The following is a 17,886-nucleotide window of genomic DNA, read 5'->3' on the forward strand; positions in this document are numbered from 1 at the left end:
GGAATAGAGCCAAAAATTAATTCATGCAAAGACAGATAAAAAAACAAAAAAAGACATTGGTTAATGGGATGGAGGAGCTCTTCCATAGGAGAATAGAGGCAAGCATTTCCTTTAAAAAAAAAAATGAGAAAGGAGCATTTGGGAAATGTATTTATTCTATTATTATAATGATGATCTCACCTCTAGCTCCATTGGCAATTGAGGTTGGAATAAACACATACATATATTCTTGTTTAACAAACATAAATTAAATACATGGAACCCAAAGTGCACTACAACTGTCAAATACAAGGAAAACATTAAAACCCCTAAATAACGCGTAAAATCAACGTTGCATCCAAACGCGGAGACTCGCTACCTTTTCTTGTTCTTCTTCTCCTCCTGTCTTTCTCTATCACTCTGTCTGAGTCATCATGACAAGCCTCTTCGACTTGGATAACCCCTTCTTTATTTCGACATATTCTTCATTTTCCCTGCAAAATCCACGTAAATATTGTTTGTTAAGTCTGTGTCAATGGTCAATTTTCTACACACTACGTACGATGTATCAACAACTCATAACAACTCCTAATCACAATCAATTGGAAATAAATATAAATATATATATATATATAAGAAATCTCTTTTTTTGGGTCTATAAACAGCAGTAAATTACTATATATAGAAATTGTGCTATTGATAAGATATAAGAAAAGATTGTTAATCTAGACAATTGATTATACGGACTTTTATTTAAAGATGCAGTTCAGCCTAACTGTCAGATAATATTTAACATGAACAGAAAATCTTACCAGCTAGATGCAATTAAATAAACAGCTTATCTAGTAGTGGTGAGGAGGAGGGGGTGATGCATAGATGTAAGGGTGTGGTGGTGCGGTGTGAACTGGAGGAGTGGGTGGCTTGTAAGGTTTCTTGGGTGGTGGTGGTGGTGGGGGAGACTTGTAGTGGTAGGGCTTCTTTGGTGGATGTGGTGATGGGGGTGGTGGTGGAGACTTGTAGTGGTAGGGCTTCTTGGGTGGGGGTGGTGGTGGTGGAGGAGATTTGTAGTGGTATGGCTTCTTAGGTGGTGGTGGTGAGTGGACTGGGTGGTAGGGCTTCTTGTGTGGAGGAGGTGGTGGGGGAGACTTGTAGTGGTAAGGCTCCTTTGGTGGTGGAGGTGATGGTGGAGGAGGAGACTTGTAATGATAAGGCTTCTTGGGTGGTGGTGGAGGAGACTTGTAGTGGTAAGGCTCCTTTGGTGGTGGAGGTGATGGTGGAGGAGGAGACTTGTAGTGATAAGGCTTCTTGGGTGGTGGTGGAGGAGACTTGTAGTGGTATGGCTTCTTAGGTGGTGGTGGTGAGTGGACTGGGTGGTAGGGCTTCTTGTGTGGAGGAGGTGGTGGGGGAGACTTGTAGTGGTAAGGCTCCTTTGGTGGTGGAGGTGATGGTGGAGGAGGAGACTTGTAGTGATAAGGCTTCTTGGGTGGTGGTGGAGGAGACTTGTAGTGGTATGGCTTCTTAGGTGGTGGTGGTGAGTGGACTGGGTGGTAGGGCTTCTTGTGTGGAGGAGGTGGTGGGGGAGACTTGTAGTGGTAAGGCTCCTTTGGTGGTGGAGGTGATGGTGGAGGAGGAGACTTGTAGTGATAAGGCTTCTTGGGTGGTGGTGGAGGAGACTTGTAGTGGTATGGCTTCTTAGGTGGTGGTGGTGAGTGGACTGGGTGGTAGGGCTTCTTGTGTGGAGGAGGTGGTGGGGGAGACTTGTAGTGGTAAGGCTCCTTTGGTGGTGGAGGTGATGGTGGAGGTGGAGACTTATAATGATAAGGCTTCTTGGGTGGTGGTGGAGGACTCTTGTAGTGGTAAGGTTCCTTTGGTGGTGGAGGTGATGGTGGAGGTGGTGATGGGGGAGGAGGAGACTTGTAATGATAAGGCTTCTTGGGTGGTGGTGGAGGAGACTTGTAGTGGTAAGGCTCCTTTGGTGGTGGTGGTGATGGTGGTGGTGGTGATTTGTAGTGGTAAGGCTTCTTGGGTGGTGTGGGTGCTGGTAGTGGTGGCTTGGGATGCCAGGGGTGCTTAGGTGGTGAGTAGTGCACTGGTGGAGGAGGAGGAGGTGGTGACTTGTAGTGGTAAGGATGCTTGGGTGGTGAGTAGTGCACTGGTGGTGGTGGTGAGGGTGGTGGTGGTGATTTGTAGTGGTAAGGAGGAGAGGCTGGTGGTGGTGGAGGAGATGAGTAAGGGTAGTTTGCTGTGGATTCTGAAGGCAAAGTGAGAGAGACTATTGCCACAAGGAGAGTGATAGCAAGAGAGGCCACTGATGATGACCCCATTTTCCCCATCTTGAGTTAAGAATGGGTTTTTGGTTTTCTGCCTCTTAAGCTGAGCCCTCCCACCCTTTATATAGCTTTGGTCTTTTACCCATTAACACTAGGCCACTAGGGTAATCATGGGGCAAATTACTTGGCAATTATTAATTATCTTAGTAAGAAACAAGGTTACTGATAAAATAATACAAATGGATCATGGCTAGGTTTGAATAGTATACCAATTAATGTTTGGACTTTGGACCAATGAGTCCATTGACTAGATTTTGTTTAGGCCTTTTTATTTTTTTATTTTGGGTGATCGAATAGATACTTCAAGGTAATACTATAGAGAGAGGAATAAACTTATCACCTATATATGAAGCTCTCATTGTGTTATTGGTGTGACCCTTTTTACTTTATGCTAATTTATTGCATGACAGAACACGTAGTGACAATGCTATACAGATCAAGCTTTTCCAGTGCAATAATTTAAACAGCAAGTACTCTCCTTTTGTTATGTATTTTTCATGATAGAGATTAAAGAGCTTTGAAAGCGCGTGTTTGTTGCCTAACTTTAATTCTATGAATTTTGCTTGGCATAGGGACCAGGCGGCTGTGCTAGCTGTGACTCTCTCTCAATTTTAGTAGTCTGTCACGTTCAAACTTGCATGCCTTTATTTTAAATTATAAATTAAGAGCCCATTTGCCTTAATCATTCATTTTTTATGACTAATTAAACATTTATAAATTCCAATAAGATTTCATTATTGCAATGAATACAAACTATATTTGTCTTACTAGTTGTTCCAATTACAATTAATATAGTAGAATTTCAGTATCCATTAATAATTTAAAAAACTTAAAAAAGAAAAGTAAAAATTGCTTAATTAAGGAAGTTTAGTTAACATTATTAGATTATTCTTATCACCGCAAGAATGAGAAAGTACTTCTCCAAATGCCAACTCCCAACTAGACAACTAAGCTAGATAGCTAGTGCTTCAATCAACATGGTGAGCTGTTGAGTTCAATGTTAATTATAATTTCTGGAATAATTAATAATGGCATAATTTTCCAATTAACAAAGGGGTTGATTGCTCATGTCCCCCAGTCCAATTATTTCAACTAAGTCTGCATCTTTTGCACATTCGCGTCCCCATACAAATGTACAATCATTAAATTAAGAAGAAAAATACTAATTGTCTCAACATTTTTTCTTAATTTTTGTTTTTTAATATACGTGGTATCAATTCATTGGATATAGTTTATCATTTTCTCTTTTATTTTTTTTATATTTTTTTTATAGAGTTCAGTGTATAAATATCATATAAATTGAGAAAAACTAATTGAGAAAAAATGTCGAAAGAAGAATCAGTATTACTATGATAATGATACATAACCATTTTTAAAGACAATTAATTATTTTTGCGTGGAGAAAGACTATCAAGTCCTTTTTGCATAAGTTGACATATGGGGTGATATACAGTGGAGATGAAGTATAATAGTTCTTTCATCTTCTGAGAAAATGAATCAATTTTGCATACTGATTTTCATTTTGGGTCATTTCCACATAAAGCCCATACAACATGGCCACTATTAAAGCATTGCTTCTAAAAACAATTAGGAATCAAACTAGCGTTCAGATAGATCCGGAGTGCATGAGACAGAGAAAAACCTAAAGTTTTCTCAAATTTAGCAGAAGTTAATTAAAGATTTTGAACACGAGTTTAAATAGTAGGCTTTTTTACTCAAATACCACCTGAACTATAAAGGGTGTGCTCAAATACCACCCAAACTTTTTTTCTTGCCAATTTACCACCTGAACTTTCACATATTGGCTAATTTACCACCTACCGTCATTTTAGTTAAATTTTCTGTTTATTTCAAGGGTATTTTCGTCATTTATATAAAAAAAGCATTTTAAATATTAAAAAAAAAATCTAATTAAACCCCCTAAAAAAAAGGATATTTCCATTTTCTATTTTTTTAGTTTTTAATTTTTTTTCTAATTATATTTTAAAAAAAGTTTTTAAAATAATAATTTTTTTTTATTGTATTCAAGGGTAAAATGGGAAGTTTAAGAAATTTTTTGATGATTTAACAGAAAAATGGATGTTAGGTGGCAAATTAGCACATATTAATAATTTCAGATGGTAAATTGGCAAGAAAAAAAGTTTGGGTGGTATTTGAGCACACCCCCTGTAGTTCAGGTGCTATTTGGGTAAAACGCCTAAATAGTAAATACACAACAAATTACGAAATTGCCTAAAACAACCAAACTTCCAGCACAATTTTGGACTTTCAAACTGCCTTGTTTAGCTAGAATTTGGTTTATGTCATGGACTTTCGATGATACTTGTACATCTCTATAAAATGACTAGATTTGGTACTACACTTTACCTAAAAGTTCAACTCGATCTCGCTTCACCACTTAAAAAAAATTCTATCAATTTATCACTTGACTTAAAAAAAATTTACAATGTACCAACTCGAGTTCATTTCATCTAAACTTCTGTTAAAAATAAGGAAATTTTGACCTTTTCAAGTCAGTTTTTAATTGTGTCAAAATATATAAGGTGTAAAAAAAAAAAAAAAAACCATTTCTAACCATAATAATTTGAAAAAGATCAAAATAACCTTATTTTTAATAAAAGTTTAGAAAAAATGAGATAGAGGTGGTATATTGTAACAAATTTTTAATTTAGATAGTAAATTTGAATAATTTTTTTTTTTTAAGTGGTAAAATGAGATTGAATCCAAAATTTAAATGACTAAAATATAAAAAATATAACCGTGAGTAAAATATAAAAAATTTGGTCATAGAATCCAAACAAAACAAGAGGACCATTATTACGATGATAAGGATAGCCAAATATGTTCTCTCTTTTTCACTTTCATTTCTTTTAATTTTTTATAGAGAGTAGTACACAAAACTTTATCTTTTGTACACCAAAAGATAAATCAACATTACATGGATCGACAATAAAGTTAAAGCCGGCCACAGCCTTCTAGACAATGATAGGAAACTCTAGCTAGTGGGCCTTTGGCACGTGACCTATCACGTGCTATTAGTCAAAACTGTTGTTACGTACGAGCCACGCACTGCTAATTGGAGGAGTAGGTGACTGAAACCTACGTAATCTCTTTTAGTCCAGAAATGAAAGAATCATCATTTGCCTTTTGACTGCTTCTTCAGCTTTCTGTACGTAATTCAGTAAACTTAGCCTACTGTTAGGGTTTTTCACACCGACACCGACACCGACACCTTCCAAATTTTAGAGATCGTCTCACATTGTCTTCTAAAAAACAAATCATACTACGTACATTGTTATCTGAATTAAAAATTTACTATAATTTGCTATAATGTGAGACTCCAACTTAATTTTGTCAAGATTTTTATATTTAAAAAAGTAACATGCACAATATCCTTTAAAAAGGAATCACGTGCGCAACATGCACAATATTTTAGATAGAAATTTTAACAGAGTTAAATTTAAATCCCACATCATAACAAATATTAAATTCAAGTGACAATGTGGTTGAATTTTTTTCTTTTCTGTGTAGAAAAATGAGACGATTCTCTAAATTTAGGGGATATAGGTGTAAAAAAAAAAAGAAAAAAATCCTTCAGTTTTCTTAACGATTTTTAATCTTTTGCTTGGTTTCAAAATATAATTTCTGCTTATAATCAACCTTGAGAACTCTTGAGGGGTTTCAAGTATTACTGGACAGACTTTAAACACTACTCTGACATTCGAACAATTAATACTGGCGATAATTACTTAAAAAAAAGGGCTGACTATATCAAGTGTCCAAATTTCTCTATAATAAACAGGTAAACTATGCAGTAAGCAGTACATAATAATAATATAAAAAGATCTTTTTTTTTTTTGGGCCACTTAATATAAAAAGATCTAGCTAAGAACATGAATAGAAGATCTCAAACAGTACTTACCTATATATTATATTTTTTTTCTAAAAAACAACTATATATTATATTTTTATATCACATATGGATAACTCAGTGAACTGTGAACCCATTTGCATTAGAAAAATTGACTGTCAGCTTTCATGGTAGCTAGCTAGCTAGCTGGACTGTACAAATTAACCTTTATGCATGCAATGTGGTCAAACGACTCAAACCCATTTAAAATATTAATCATTTTTTGTCTTTTACTGAATTTTTTTCCGCATCACAAAGTCTTTCCAATCTTGACAATCTTTGGGTACACTGGTACAGATGTGTAAAGTTCCAATTATACACGATAATTGATGGGGTTAGTAATTAAGATTAATAAAAAAGCAAATTATAGTAGCAGAAATAGTACTAATGGAATTTGAAAAATCAAAATTGGGCTGGGTAAGGTAGTTGGCATGTGATCTAAGACAAATCCAAATCTAGAAGCTAGTACGAATGCTAGAGGTGGAGAGCTGAGAACCAAGCAAGTGGAGCTTTCTAATATGATAGAAAAATTCTAGTATGAATATAAGGCACACTTTGGTCAATTATGCAACACATTTTTAATTTTCTAATATTTTAATATTCCTGAACATATATATACATGTGCATCGTATTAACTCCTTGAGACTTGGTTTCAGTATTTTATTGCTTAATTTTTTCTTTTTGCCGAACTTTCTTTGTTTTTATTGTTTATTTTTGTTTTCTTGTAGTATTGCTTTGTTTGCCAAGTTGCTATAGAATACATATATTGAATCATTTATCATTAATTGGTTCTTCAAAGCCAAGCAGAAAAATCTCTACTTCTTTGGGGTTGGTTTTCGAAGAAAGAATAATACAATATTTTGCCCCCCTCTCCTTGATTTTTTTGTTTCTTTGTATTTTTTTCTCTTCATTCTTTATGAAGAAAAAAATAAAAAACCCTTCCCCTATTAATTAGGGACCTTATTTATTCTTATTGGAGAAAATATGCTGCATTAATTCAGTCAGTTCTTATATAGGCTTGATTATAAAAGAAAATACCTTGACTATAGATAGCTATTATATACTTAAATATAAGGCCAAATGACACTTTTAGTCCATGTATTTTCACGAGATTTCCAATTTGGTCCTATACTTTTATTTTTGGCGATTTTGGTTCTGTACTTTCTATACGATATCAATTAAGTCCAAGTAGTTTACATCGATTAAATTGCTGATTGAAAATTCGACGTGGTTGCACGTGCTTTGCACATAAGTGACATTTCAAATATTTTAGTCCACATAGATGCATTTTAAGCCCCTACTCTTCATTTAACATATTCAGTTTGACGTTGAAATTTTTTATTTTTTTTCATACTTATTGCATATAAGAGCGGGTATGAGATTATATTAGCTAGGTGGAGTAAAATGTCTAAAATGTCACTTACGTTCAATGCTACGTCTAATTTTCCATCATAAATCTAAACGAGACAAATGATTTAGACTTAATTACTATCGTATTGGAAAAAAATAAGAATGAAATTACCAAAATTAAAAGAACAAGACCAAAGTGGAAATTTCATAAAAGTATAGGGATTGAAAGTATCATTTGGCCTGAATATATTAGTAAACTTAAATTATATATATATTAGGGATTAATGCCAATTATAAGGAGCGTGTAGGAGTTTCAAGTAAGAATGTTCTCACTTTAAGAAAAATGAGAACATTCTCTATGGAGAACACCCGACAATAAAATTCAATGATCGAAACTATCCATTTTTTAGGTTCCTTCTTAAGGGTCGTATATGCAAAAAATCAACCAAATTGATAATTGTTTAACCAGTTATCTAAACTTTGCCGACAAACATAGTCCACCAGATAAATTGAAATGAAGTTGATGCTAATAAATAGGTTAAACAGTTTTTTATTTAGCTAATTTTTTCTGCAAAGATGATTTTTAAATTAATTCTTAAAACATGTACAATTTCAATAATTAAATTGTAAGCTCGAGATAAAATGTCCTCATTTTTCTTAACCGAGGACATTTTTACTTGAATCTTTCTCATATTACAACAACGTCCAATTTGAACCAATTAATAGTTTAAACTGTAAATATAACAACACAAAATAATAGACTGTATGACAAGATGATATTTTAATATAAAGTTTTTTTATATACCGCCGTACGATATTTTAATTGGCTGAAAAAATGCCAATATTATGCATATGTATGATCCATATATATACCAAGACCAGCCGGCTTCGTAATGAGTTTAAGTGTGAGTTTAATAACTATTAGTCTAAAGTCCAGTATATCAACAAGTCATTTTATATTATTTCATTTTGGTACAAGAAAAATATTATCTTAAGACACCACCGACATGAAAGGGAAATTAGCATGAAAATGAAACTTTCTGGTTCATAAGGTCAGAAAAATTATAAATATATTACCTTTATTAGTAGACTAGATGAGCTAGATGGCCCTTGAAGTCAAGAGAGAGCCAAGTTGTCTTGAATTCATGTGAGAAACTTTTCTAAAATAGAATATGAATAATTTGGTTTCCTAATTTAATAACACGATGACACATATATTTTATACTTTATCACATAACATTTTTTTTAATTTTAAAACATAATTTATCTCTTGTGATGTCAAGTAAGCTTATATCCTTGTTATAAGTAAGTTTTTCTCTGAACTCATAGTACAAATGAATGAGAAATTATTCTGTGTATCTAATATACCGCTACGTGTTATAACCAATTTAACGTGTCATAATATGAGTTGATGTTATTAATACTATACCATACTAATATAAATATACCGTTCAATAATACCTTTACACGTTGAATTGGTTACACCATATAGCGGTGTATTAGATACACCCTATAGCGGTGTATTAGATACACACTATAGCGGTGTATTAGATACACCCAATAATTTTTCCAATAAACAAAGGGCTACAATTCAATTAGATAATACGCAATTATATATATATATATATTAGATGTATCTTGTATGATTAATTTTTTTTTTGTCAGTCTTGTGTTTATGTCTAATTTTAGGTTGCTTTAGATTTCTACATAAATTTTAAGTACTAAATTCTTTTTCAAAATACTAATTAGCTATTAGTATAAAGTATTTTTCTTTACTTTAAAAGAAAAAGTTTCAATTCTCCTTCTCAAATAATAATGAAAAAATTTTAACCTAAAATGTTATATTATTTTGAATATAAATTTACGATCAGCATCAAAAAATTATTTTATGCAATCAATCCAACTCATATGAAGTACTTAATATGAGAAAAAAAAAACACAAAGAGTTGGATTTTAAATTATTGATTTTAATTCGTTTTATATTAAATTATTAAATGTATTATTTCTTATATTAAGTCCTCGTTGTCAATTCATGTTCATTTAGTTGAGTACGTGTCTGGTCTGCGTGTGGTTGTTTTGTGAAATATTTTTGGGTTCGGAGTTCGGACAGTTGTCAAACATTATCCACACTTTATTAAATGTGATAGAGGAATTGATTGGAACTCTGATTTTCTTATTTTCAAACGAGGGGATGCAGCCTTCTGTTGGCAGCCAAAGCCTCCCTCTGTCTCTCACTTCCTAGAATGTTATAGCTAACAATGATAAAGTAAAGTAAATATGACTGTTAATTTTAGACAATTTAATATTAAAGTAGAATTATTTGAAGACAAGATCTTATTTGATAGTTTTGACAATGTAACATAAAATAAATCTAGTATTAAGAGTACACACTTCACAATGAAAATATAAAGTATTATATTACAAAAATATAATGTTATGAATTTCTCCATTCATTATTAATTACATTATGTTTAATTGGATACTCTAATTTTTATATCTAGTAAAAGAGTATTACCCATACTAAAGTTATCAAGTAAGACTTTTCTTGGACATAAGTCAACAGATGATAGAGGAGGTGAAGGTGACAATGTGACACAACAATATCTTTTTTTTTTTTTGGCCAAGAACACAACAATATCTTTAATTGTTAGAAATTAGGATGCTTTAATTTGCAAGCCAAAACTACTCTGAATCCTTAACCTCAAAAAATACCAAGCTCAAATGTTAAGTTGTAGACCAAAATTTCAAAAGGCCCACTTCATACCCTTTTTTTTTTTTTTAACCGCCGCGGCACAGTTTACTGCATCAACTGCATCTGCAGCTGCATCTCAATAATATAGTCTTAATAGACTTACAGTTGTTCTCTCATTAAATTTTAAGTTAGCTGTATTTCCTGTTAAATTTATTAGCTTTTTAGAAATTAGAGAAAATGATGAGGTTCATAATAAACCCTTTTATAAACTAATGAAATGTGAACACATTATTTGAAATTTAGAACCATCATTATTACTAATAATAATAATAAAAAAAAGGTTTAGAGTCAGTCTAGAATACAACTTTATCATATACAACTACATTCAACAATGAGCATCAATCGATATCCTAAAGGAAAAAAATTGAATTCATATCACATCTGAAGATTAAAAAAGCAATGGTAGGACATTATATTGTAAACTTTTTGAAATCTAAAATTTTAAAATTTGTTTATGTATATGAAGCAGTACTAATAATGCAGTAGTCCAATAATGTTAGGCAATTCTTTTTCTTTTTGGCTTACAAAAATGTTAAATGCGGGGCATATTTCAAAGATGTTAGGCATATGCTAGATGTTAGGCATATGCTATGGAAGATGCCATGAAAAGATTGAAAGCTGGATGTAATAGTACTACTGTGACACGTGCCCTCCAAGACCGAGATGAGCGAGCCCATGCATGAACAAAGTATCCAAAGTTAGACATAATTAAAAGAGTATTTAAAAAGCAATACTTTTGTTGGGAATCAGTGAGCGGGACCCCCATTACATGAACTCTTCAATCTTGTTTCCGTGGTGAAGGACATCCCACATTTTAATTTTTGCACCCTAGCTAAAGAATTGGCTTTTCAAGTTCAAGTTGACATTCATAAATATATAGAAAAATCCATAAACGTTAGAAACCTAAGCCAAATTCATGTATTTGAATCTTCATGTTGTTTCTTTTTTTTCGTTTATATAACTTATCTATAACCTTTTATATTTGGTAAGGAGCGGAAAATTTTATGACATTTTATATCGTAAAACAAGAATTAAAATTTCCGATTCAAAGTTTGTAGCCTTAATATGCTATTTCATATGTTGTGAAATTTTGAATTGAATAAAGAGATGATTTATATTAGATGACATGGACTATGTGTAACCTAACAGTTAATATTAGGGCAATGCTAGAGTGGCCTAATCTTGTGCCAAATTTTTGTGCCCTAATGACATGAAATTTCATGTCATTTTAAATATTTAATTTAATTAAATACATGTCCTAATTTATTTACCACATCATTTTTTTACAAAGACCATTTTAACCTTTTATATAATTTTTATGACATTTAAATTTTAATAAATAAAAGAATTAACTCTCCCCTCCCAGTCAAAATCCACCATATCTCTTTCTTTGCAACATATATGTCTTCACCTAGCTGCCCAGCCCCACCATTAACATTTTTCTACCCTTCATCCCACCATCACCGCTCCCCCTCATCAAACAATGTCCTTCACTCTTGCAAAAGGAGTAATTGTGCAAATCTTTCCAATTTTGCACCAATAAGAAAGGCACCAATTTTGCTCATTGATGCATGAGTATGCCATAAATGAAGTGGTGCGATAAAGTATCAATGAAAACTACCTCTATGAAAATAATTGCCATACACCCATTGTATCCAAATGTTTGATGTTGATTAATTTAGTTTTTTTAATGAGAAAATTTGGTTAGAGAAAACGAAGAAAGAAAATAAATAATGACAATTCCCCCACCCCACCGTTTCTTCCTCCCTGCCTCCACCCTTCTTCTTTTCCTTCTTATTCTTCAAGTGCAGTGGTAGGTAAGATATAATGATATAATAAAAAAGTTTGTGATAAAAATATAAAGTAAACAAATTAAAAATTGAAGAAATTGAAAGATGAATAAAGAGGAGGGATTGGAAGGGTTGGGGAGAAGAAATTAAAAAAGAAATCAATGAATTAGAGCCATTGGATTTTGGAGGAGTAATTTCGTAATTTACGAAAAAATGATGTGGCAACTAAATAATTAAGTTAATGTGACAAATAATTCATGATGTGTATAAATTAAATTTGCCACATCATATTAGGGCACATAATAGCACATAGAATAGGGCACAAAATCATTTCCCTTAAAATTAAAATTAAAATATTCAATTCAAATTCAATTGACAATCGTAGAAATCTCAAAGAAAATGAATAGATTAATCAAAGCAAACACACCCACACACAAAGATCAAATAAATCCAAGAGAGAGAGGTATAGAAGAGAGAGAAAATGGAGCAGCTTGGTGGCTCGCTTTCTATTAGCTTCTCATAATAAAACCCTAATACAAACATCAGCTGTCTTAATAGGCTTTAGAAAACAAACGACACACTTTGGAAAAGTCTAGAAAATAGAAACTCAAAAGAGAGCAAAATGGCTCGAGCCAACTTTTACAGCGAGCAGTAAGCTTGAGCTGATTTTAACAGAGGCAATGCAAATAGGCTCGAGCTGCATGTTTTGGACAGAGAGCACAAAATAACAAAAGAGGTTGGTTTAAATCTCAACAACGATGATGAAAAATTTCATAACATTATACATCATAACATAAGACTTATCATTTTCAAAATGCTTGTATTAGGATATAGATTAATATTGTTGGAGAGATATGTAAAGTTCTTATTTGATCCAAGAGGAATACTCGATCTATCAATAAATTTGATTTTGTTATGGTTGCTATTGGTCGAGAATCCAAATTAAAATTTATTATCTTTTTCACCTAAAAGAGTTATTAAGAATTTTAAAGGCTTATAAATTTGGAGTAAATAAAAAATGTCCTCATCCTACTATCATAAGTTACAAGAGGCCATGATTTGGGAAAATACTTATACATCAATTATTTTTTCTCAACTCTTTTTTTTAAGGGAAACCTATGAAATTGAATTAGTAAGACGTGTCATTGTACACAGCTTTGGATAGCCACATCGGCACATCCTCAAACAAAAAATTAACACCAATATTAGATCGACAATGCAAACTTGGCAATCAAATGAACGAATCTATTGCTTTCTCTACCTCGAAATTAATAGTGCGCTTTATCAAACACGACCAAGAGCTGTTTAAAGTTCTCTACCAAGAGTTGCTTTCTCAACTTACGTGGAATCAAGTTCAATATATATTTTTTAGAGTCCAATGTATGAATCCAAAGTAATTCTCGACAGGGTTCATATTTTTCTTTCTCAATTTTTTATTATTTTTTGTAGAGTATGATGTTTGAATGCAATGTATGCTAATAAAAATATTTGAGAGAAAAAGTTGGGGCAAGTAGTAGCTCAAATGTTCATGAACATATAGAGGTATATATGCTCATGAATGAGTATAGAAAATATTTTAAAATAATAATTACATGCTTAAATGTTTCATACAATAGCAATTAACTATTAGTTTGATGATATTTATCTTCACTTTATTAGAAGAGATCACAAGTTCCAATTAATTTGTTGTATTTTTTGGCTCGCATGTTTTTTGGGTCTATATATGGGAGTTTTCGTGGAGCGGCGGGACAAAATTAGGAGGTAAACCAGGCATAGGAAGGTCACAAAAGATCTCAACAATATGAGAGGATCGATCTCAGAGTGCAAAGTTGCATTGGAAGTGAAGTTTGTCTTTGGCTAATTGGTTGACCCTTACAGGCGATTGATTACTTCGCGTTATTCTGCCAGATCAATCGTGTGAGGTAGAGATTGATCATGTGAAGAAACTTTGTCCGGTCGATCGACGATTGCCGATTGCTGAATTTGATCATGACACTAGATTTTTGTGATATGTAAGTCAATTTTAGCGTGCTTTCACATATTTTAGTGTTTATTGGAGTATTTCAACTCGAATTATAACCTAATGCTTGTAAACTATAAATATGCCCTTAATTAGTCTTGAAAAAAAATTTAAGATTGACAAAAAAAGTGTTAGTCAAAAGTGAAAGAAATGGCCAGATGCATTTTGATTAAAAAAAACAAAAAAGAGTGTTAGTCAAATGGTGAGAGAGAGAGAGAGAGAGAGAGAGAGAGAGAGAGAGAGAGATTGAGACTATACTTTCAAAGTTAGTAAAATCTCTGAGGATAATCTTTGAAGACGAGGACGTCGTAGGCACTCCCAACCTTGTCAAATTTGATGTTTTTTGTTTTGCTTTTACTTTCCATTCTTTATTCTTTTGTTTGTGATGATCATCATAGTCCATTGATAATAAAATCTTGAAGGAAAATTAAACCACACATGGTCATTTAGCAGTACACAATTCTCCTCTCTAAATAATAAAAGAAAAAAGGCTCAAGTTTAATAAACACTTAATTATGGGGTTAATTTCATCCAGATCCACAAATTAAAAAATCTTAAAAAACATCACAAATTAACATCTAAATTAGAAAATTGACTTTTGTTTGGTGAATTGTTAGTGTTGTGGTTAAATGCTAGTGTGGCCAACCATGACGCGGCCGCGACACGTTTAATTGTTAGTGGGTTGGATCATCTTCTAGGAATAGTATTGATAGTATTTTTAAGGTGGAAGTACTAGTGATTGAGTTTGAAGATGATGAAGGGAACATGTGCTCAGATGCAGATTATCGAAGTGTACATGGCTCTGATGATAAGGATAATAGAGATAATGTCATTAAATCGGTCGGGTCATGGTTGGCCACATTGACATTTTACCCAACACTAATAGTTCACCAAATGAAAGTGAATTTTTTCAATTTAGATATTAATTTGTAAATGTTTTTGAAAGATTTTTTAATTCATGTACCTGGATGAAATTCACCCCATAATTGAGTGTTTAAAAAAAAACAAAAAAAATTGAGCCAAGAAAAAAAACACAAAAAAACTTCAAGCAAGTGAAGAAATCGTGGATTTTATCGAAGAGGGAGAAGAGTACAGTGAGTATACATTAGAGGGCTAATGGATGGACCAGGGCCACGGGTGGATTTGGATACATGTACTGGAATGTATGAAAGTGATTTGAATCAAGTGGCCAAAAAAAAAAAAAGGTGGAGTTGATCAAATCTGCTTTCTTGCTTTTTGGAATGAGTTGATGAAATCTCTGTGTTTTTCTTTCCTCTTTTCTCTAAAACATGAGAGTTAGTCCTCTTTCAGCTTCATTTTTTACTAACCGGATTTTCAATTATGAATCTTGAATTTTTTATCCTTAGGAGTAGTTTATTAAAAAAAAAAAATGGTAACCACTTATTTTTGTTAGCTGTAGAACTTTTTTTTTTGTACAACTTGGTACCATTGACTGATTCACCTCCTTTTCCCTATCTCCAATCCCACGACTTAGCAGAGCATTAAATACCCTACCGTATAAGAAGAAAGACCAAAGACGACTTGGCAATTTGGCATTATTCTAAACACAGGCCATGCATATATCTATCCATCCAACATCAAGTTCCATGTAACCACTTAAATGCTGTGGGCATTGGGCAAGTTGTGGGACAAGTTACACATTGCCACAATAATTCTTTTTAGTGACCATTTTTATCTTTATCTTTTTCTTTGTCCTTTTCACCACTCTATATTTAGCTAACATACATATTGCTACCAATAAAAAAATACTAATACATTGCTTTGACATTTGTCTGCTATATAGACTTAATACTATCCTTATTGCAACAAGCCACCTTTTTCTCTCATTCCCTTAATTATATCCCAATTTGAAAAGGAAATGGGAACTGAAAAGGGATAATAGCACCAAATTAAACCCACCAGGACACATGGTACCAAACCAAGCCTATTTCCTCTCATTTAGGGTGTAAGATCAATGTTAAGGAGATGAGATGATCTATGAACCAGATTCAATTTTTTGCCAAATTGATAATAATTGACAACCCATTCATCACCCGGCCACAATCCATGGAAAATGTCCCATACACAACCGTTGTATACAACCCTTCTCTCACATTCAACCCCTAATATACGAGTTGTGTCATCATTCTATTAAAAAAAAGTATGCAATGGATGTATACACGAATTTCTCCAAAAGGGATACAGCCAAAAAAAAAAAAAAAAAGCTAATGCCAAGGGGATGGGAGGGTCTACAAGGATAGGATTATGGGTCAGAAGACTCAGAACCTTTATTGAAGTGGTTATGTTTTTTAAATAATAGAGAGAGATTAAGCCCATGTGAGCAGTAAAGTGGCACAGACTAGTTAGCCCATTGACCACTATTTAGAATTGGGAGGATATAAACATAAGATCAACCCCTACTACAAAGGAATAACTATCAACATACTGTTGGCACCACTAATACTAGTATCAAAAAGGGAAGACAAGATTAAATTTCTCACACACAAATTGATCATGCATTGTCTTTTCTCTTCCACAAAGACCTTGATCTATGAGCTCTTCTCCAGACAATTAAGTTACAGTAAAAGGCAAAAGTTCATGGTCTCTGTAACATTCAGCAGAATAAATACAAGTTCTTAGACATAATTTCTTCTTCAAGGTCACACAAAACATATACCAACACACAAATCCTTATGAAAATCTGGGGGTTTTCACAGTGGTGGTGCTCACAAGCCAGATACAATCAAGACACATTGTAACTCCTCAGCAAGACCCAGCCACTTCGATCTTGGACAGAGATTCGGAAGTGCATGCATCCCAACTTCTTAAAACCAACTTTTGGCCCATTGGGCTTTCAGCATCCAAACTGCTTCTCACAACTCTTTGTGGAAGCAGTTCCCTGTTGCACACTTGCATAGCTCAAGTCACCTAATTTCCTGTATCAGATTTCTCTCCCCCCCCCCCCCAATTTTATGTGGGCTCCACTCTTAATATGTATCTCCACCAAAAAAAAAGACAGAATCCTCTTTCAGAATATGCAAAACCATGATTGTTCAATCATGCGTCTCTGCACTGTAGTTGCAGTTAGTCATCCATGGTATATAAAGGAAAAACATATTCAGCATCATATCTGAAACTTTAAATGCATTCACTCGAATATCCAAACGAAATGTGAAATGCAATAACTCAAACATCCAAGCTTTAGGACTCAAATGCCAGTGTCATAAAACGAAAAAGAAAGAAAAAAACGTACATTCAAAATTCTTGATCTCCAATAATAATACAGTGCTTCAAGAAATTGGGTAGACATGGACATGCAAAATCAGAAATCTGTGTTTAATTGCATTACTATGAAATTTTTCTTCATTTCACTGCCTAGTTACAACAATGAGCATCTCAAGTACTTACAATTAGTGTGTGCCCAATCCTGAGCAATTGAAATTGCATATTTTGGGTAGAATTTGGTGACCACTCCATAAAGGAGCATATATGAAACGTATAAAAGCTAATGTAATCTTTGTTACTTCAATAAAGATGTCTCTCACTAACTAAAGCCTATTCACCTCTTACTAGACCTTGGGCCAGGGAACCGGGAAAACTGCAGCCGCAAGTAATTAGAATCAGGATTGTTGTTCATCCATTTTATAACCTGTGAATCCAACAATAACGTACGTCAGCAACTCCAAGAATTTCAGAAGCTAGCCACAAGCATGGGAAGATATGATGAGAAATGCATTTAGTTCTACAGGTTCTGG

The 17,886-nt window shown here is 33.2% G+C and overlaps 1 protein-coding gene across 2 annotated transcripts; it reads right to left on the reverse strand.

Annotated features, from left to right (window-relative positions):
- Positions 1–137: 137 nt before the first annotated feature.
- On the reverse strand, positions 138–2,343 carry EXT3 (extensin 3). Of its 2 annotated transcripts, none has more exons than XM_086253331.1 (2): positions 792–2,343; positions 138–473 (listed from the first exon to the last, which is right to left on the reverse strand). In XM_086253331.1, the coding sequence occupies exon 1, from the start codon at positions 2,310–2,312 to the stop codon at positions 822–824; it is 1,491 nt and encodes a 496-aa protein (XP_086109457.1). In that variant the 5' UTR covers positions 2,313–2,343; the 3' UTR covers positions 138–473; positions 792–821. The 2 variants fall into 2 exon arrangements, with proteins under 2 accessions (XP_086109457.1, XP_086109458.1); XM_086253332.1 differs by lacking the exon at positions 138–473 and having other exon boundaries at positions 788–909; positions 1,009–2,343.
- Between the last annotated feature and the right edge of the window lie 15,543 nt (positions 2,344–17,886).

Source organism: Dryas octopetala, chromosome 8, assembly GCF_963921425.1.
Source record: "Dryas octopetala chromosome 8, drDryOcto1.1, whole genome shotgun sequence".
Classification (NCBI taxonomy): Eukaryota; Viridiplantae; Streptophyta; class Magnoliopsida; order Rosales; family Rosaceae; genus Dryas; species Dryas octopetala.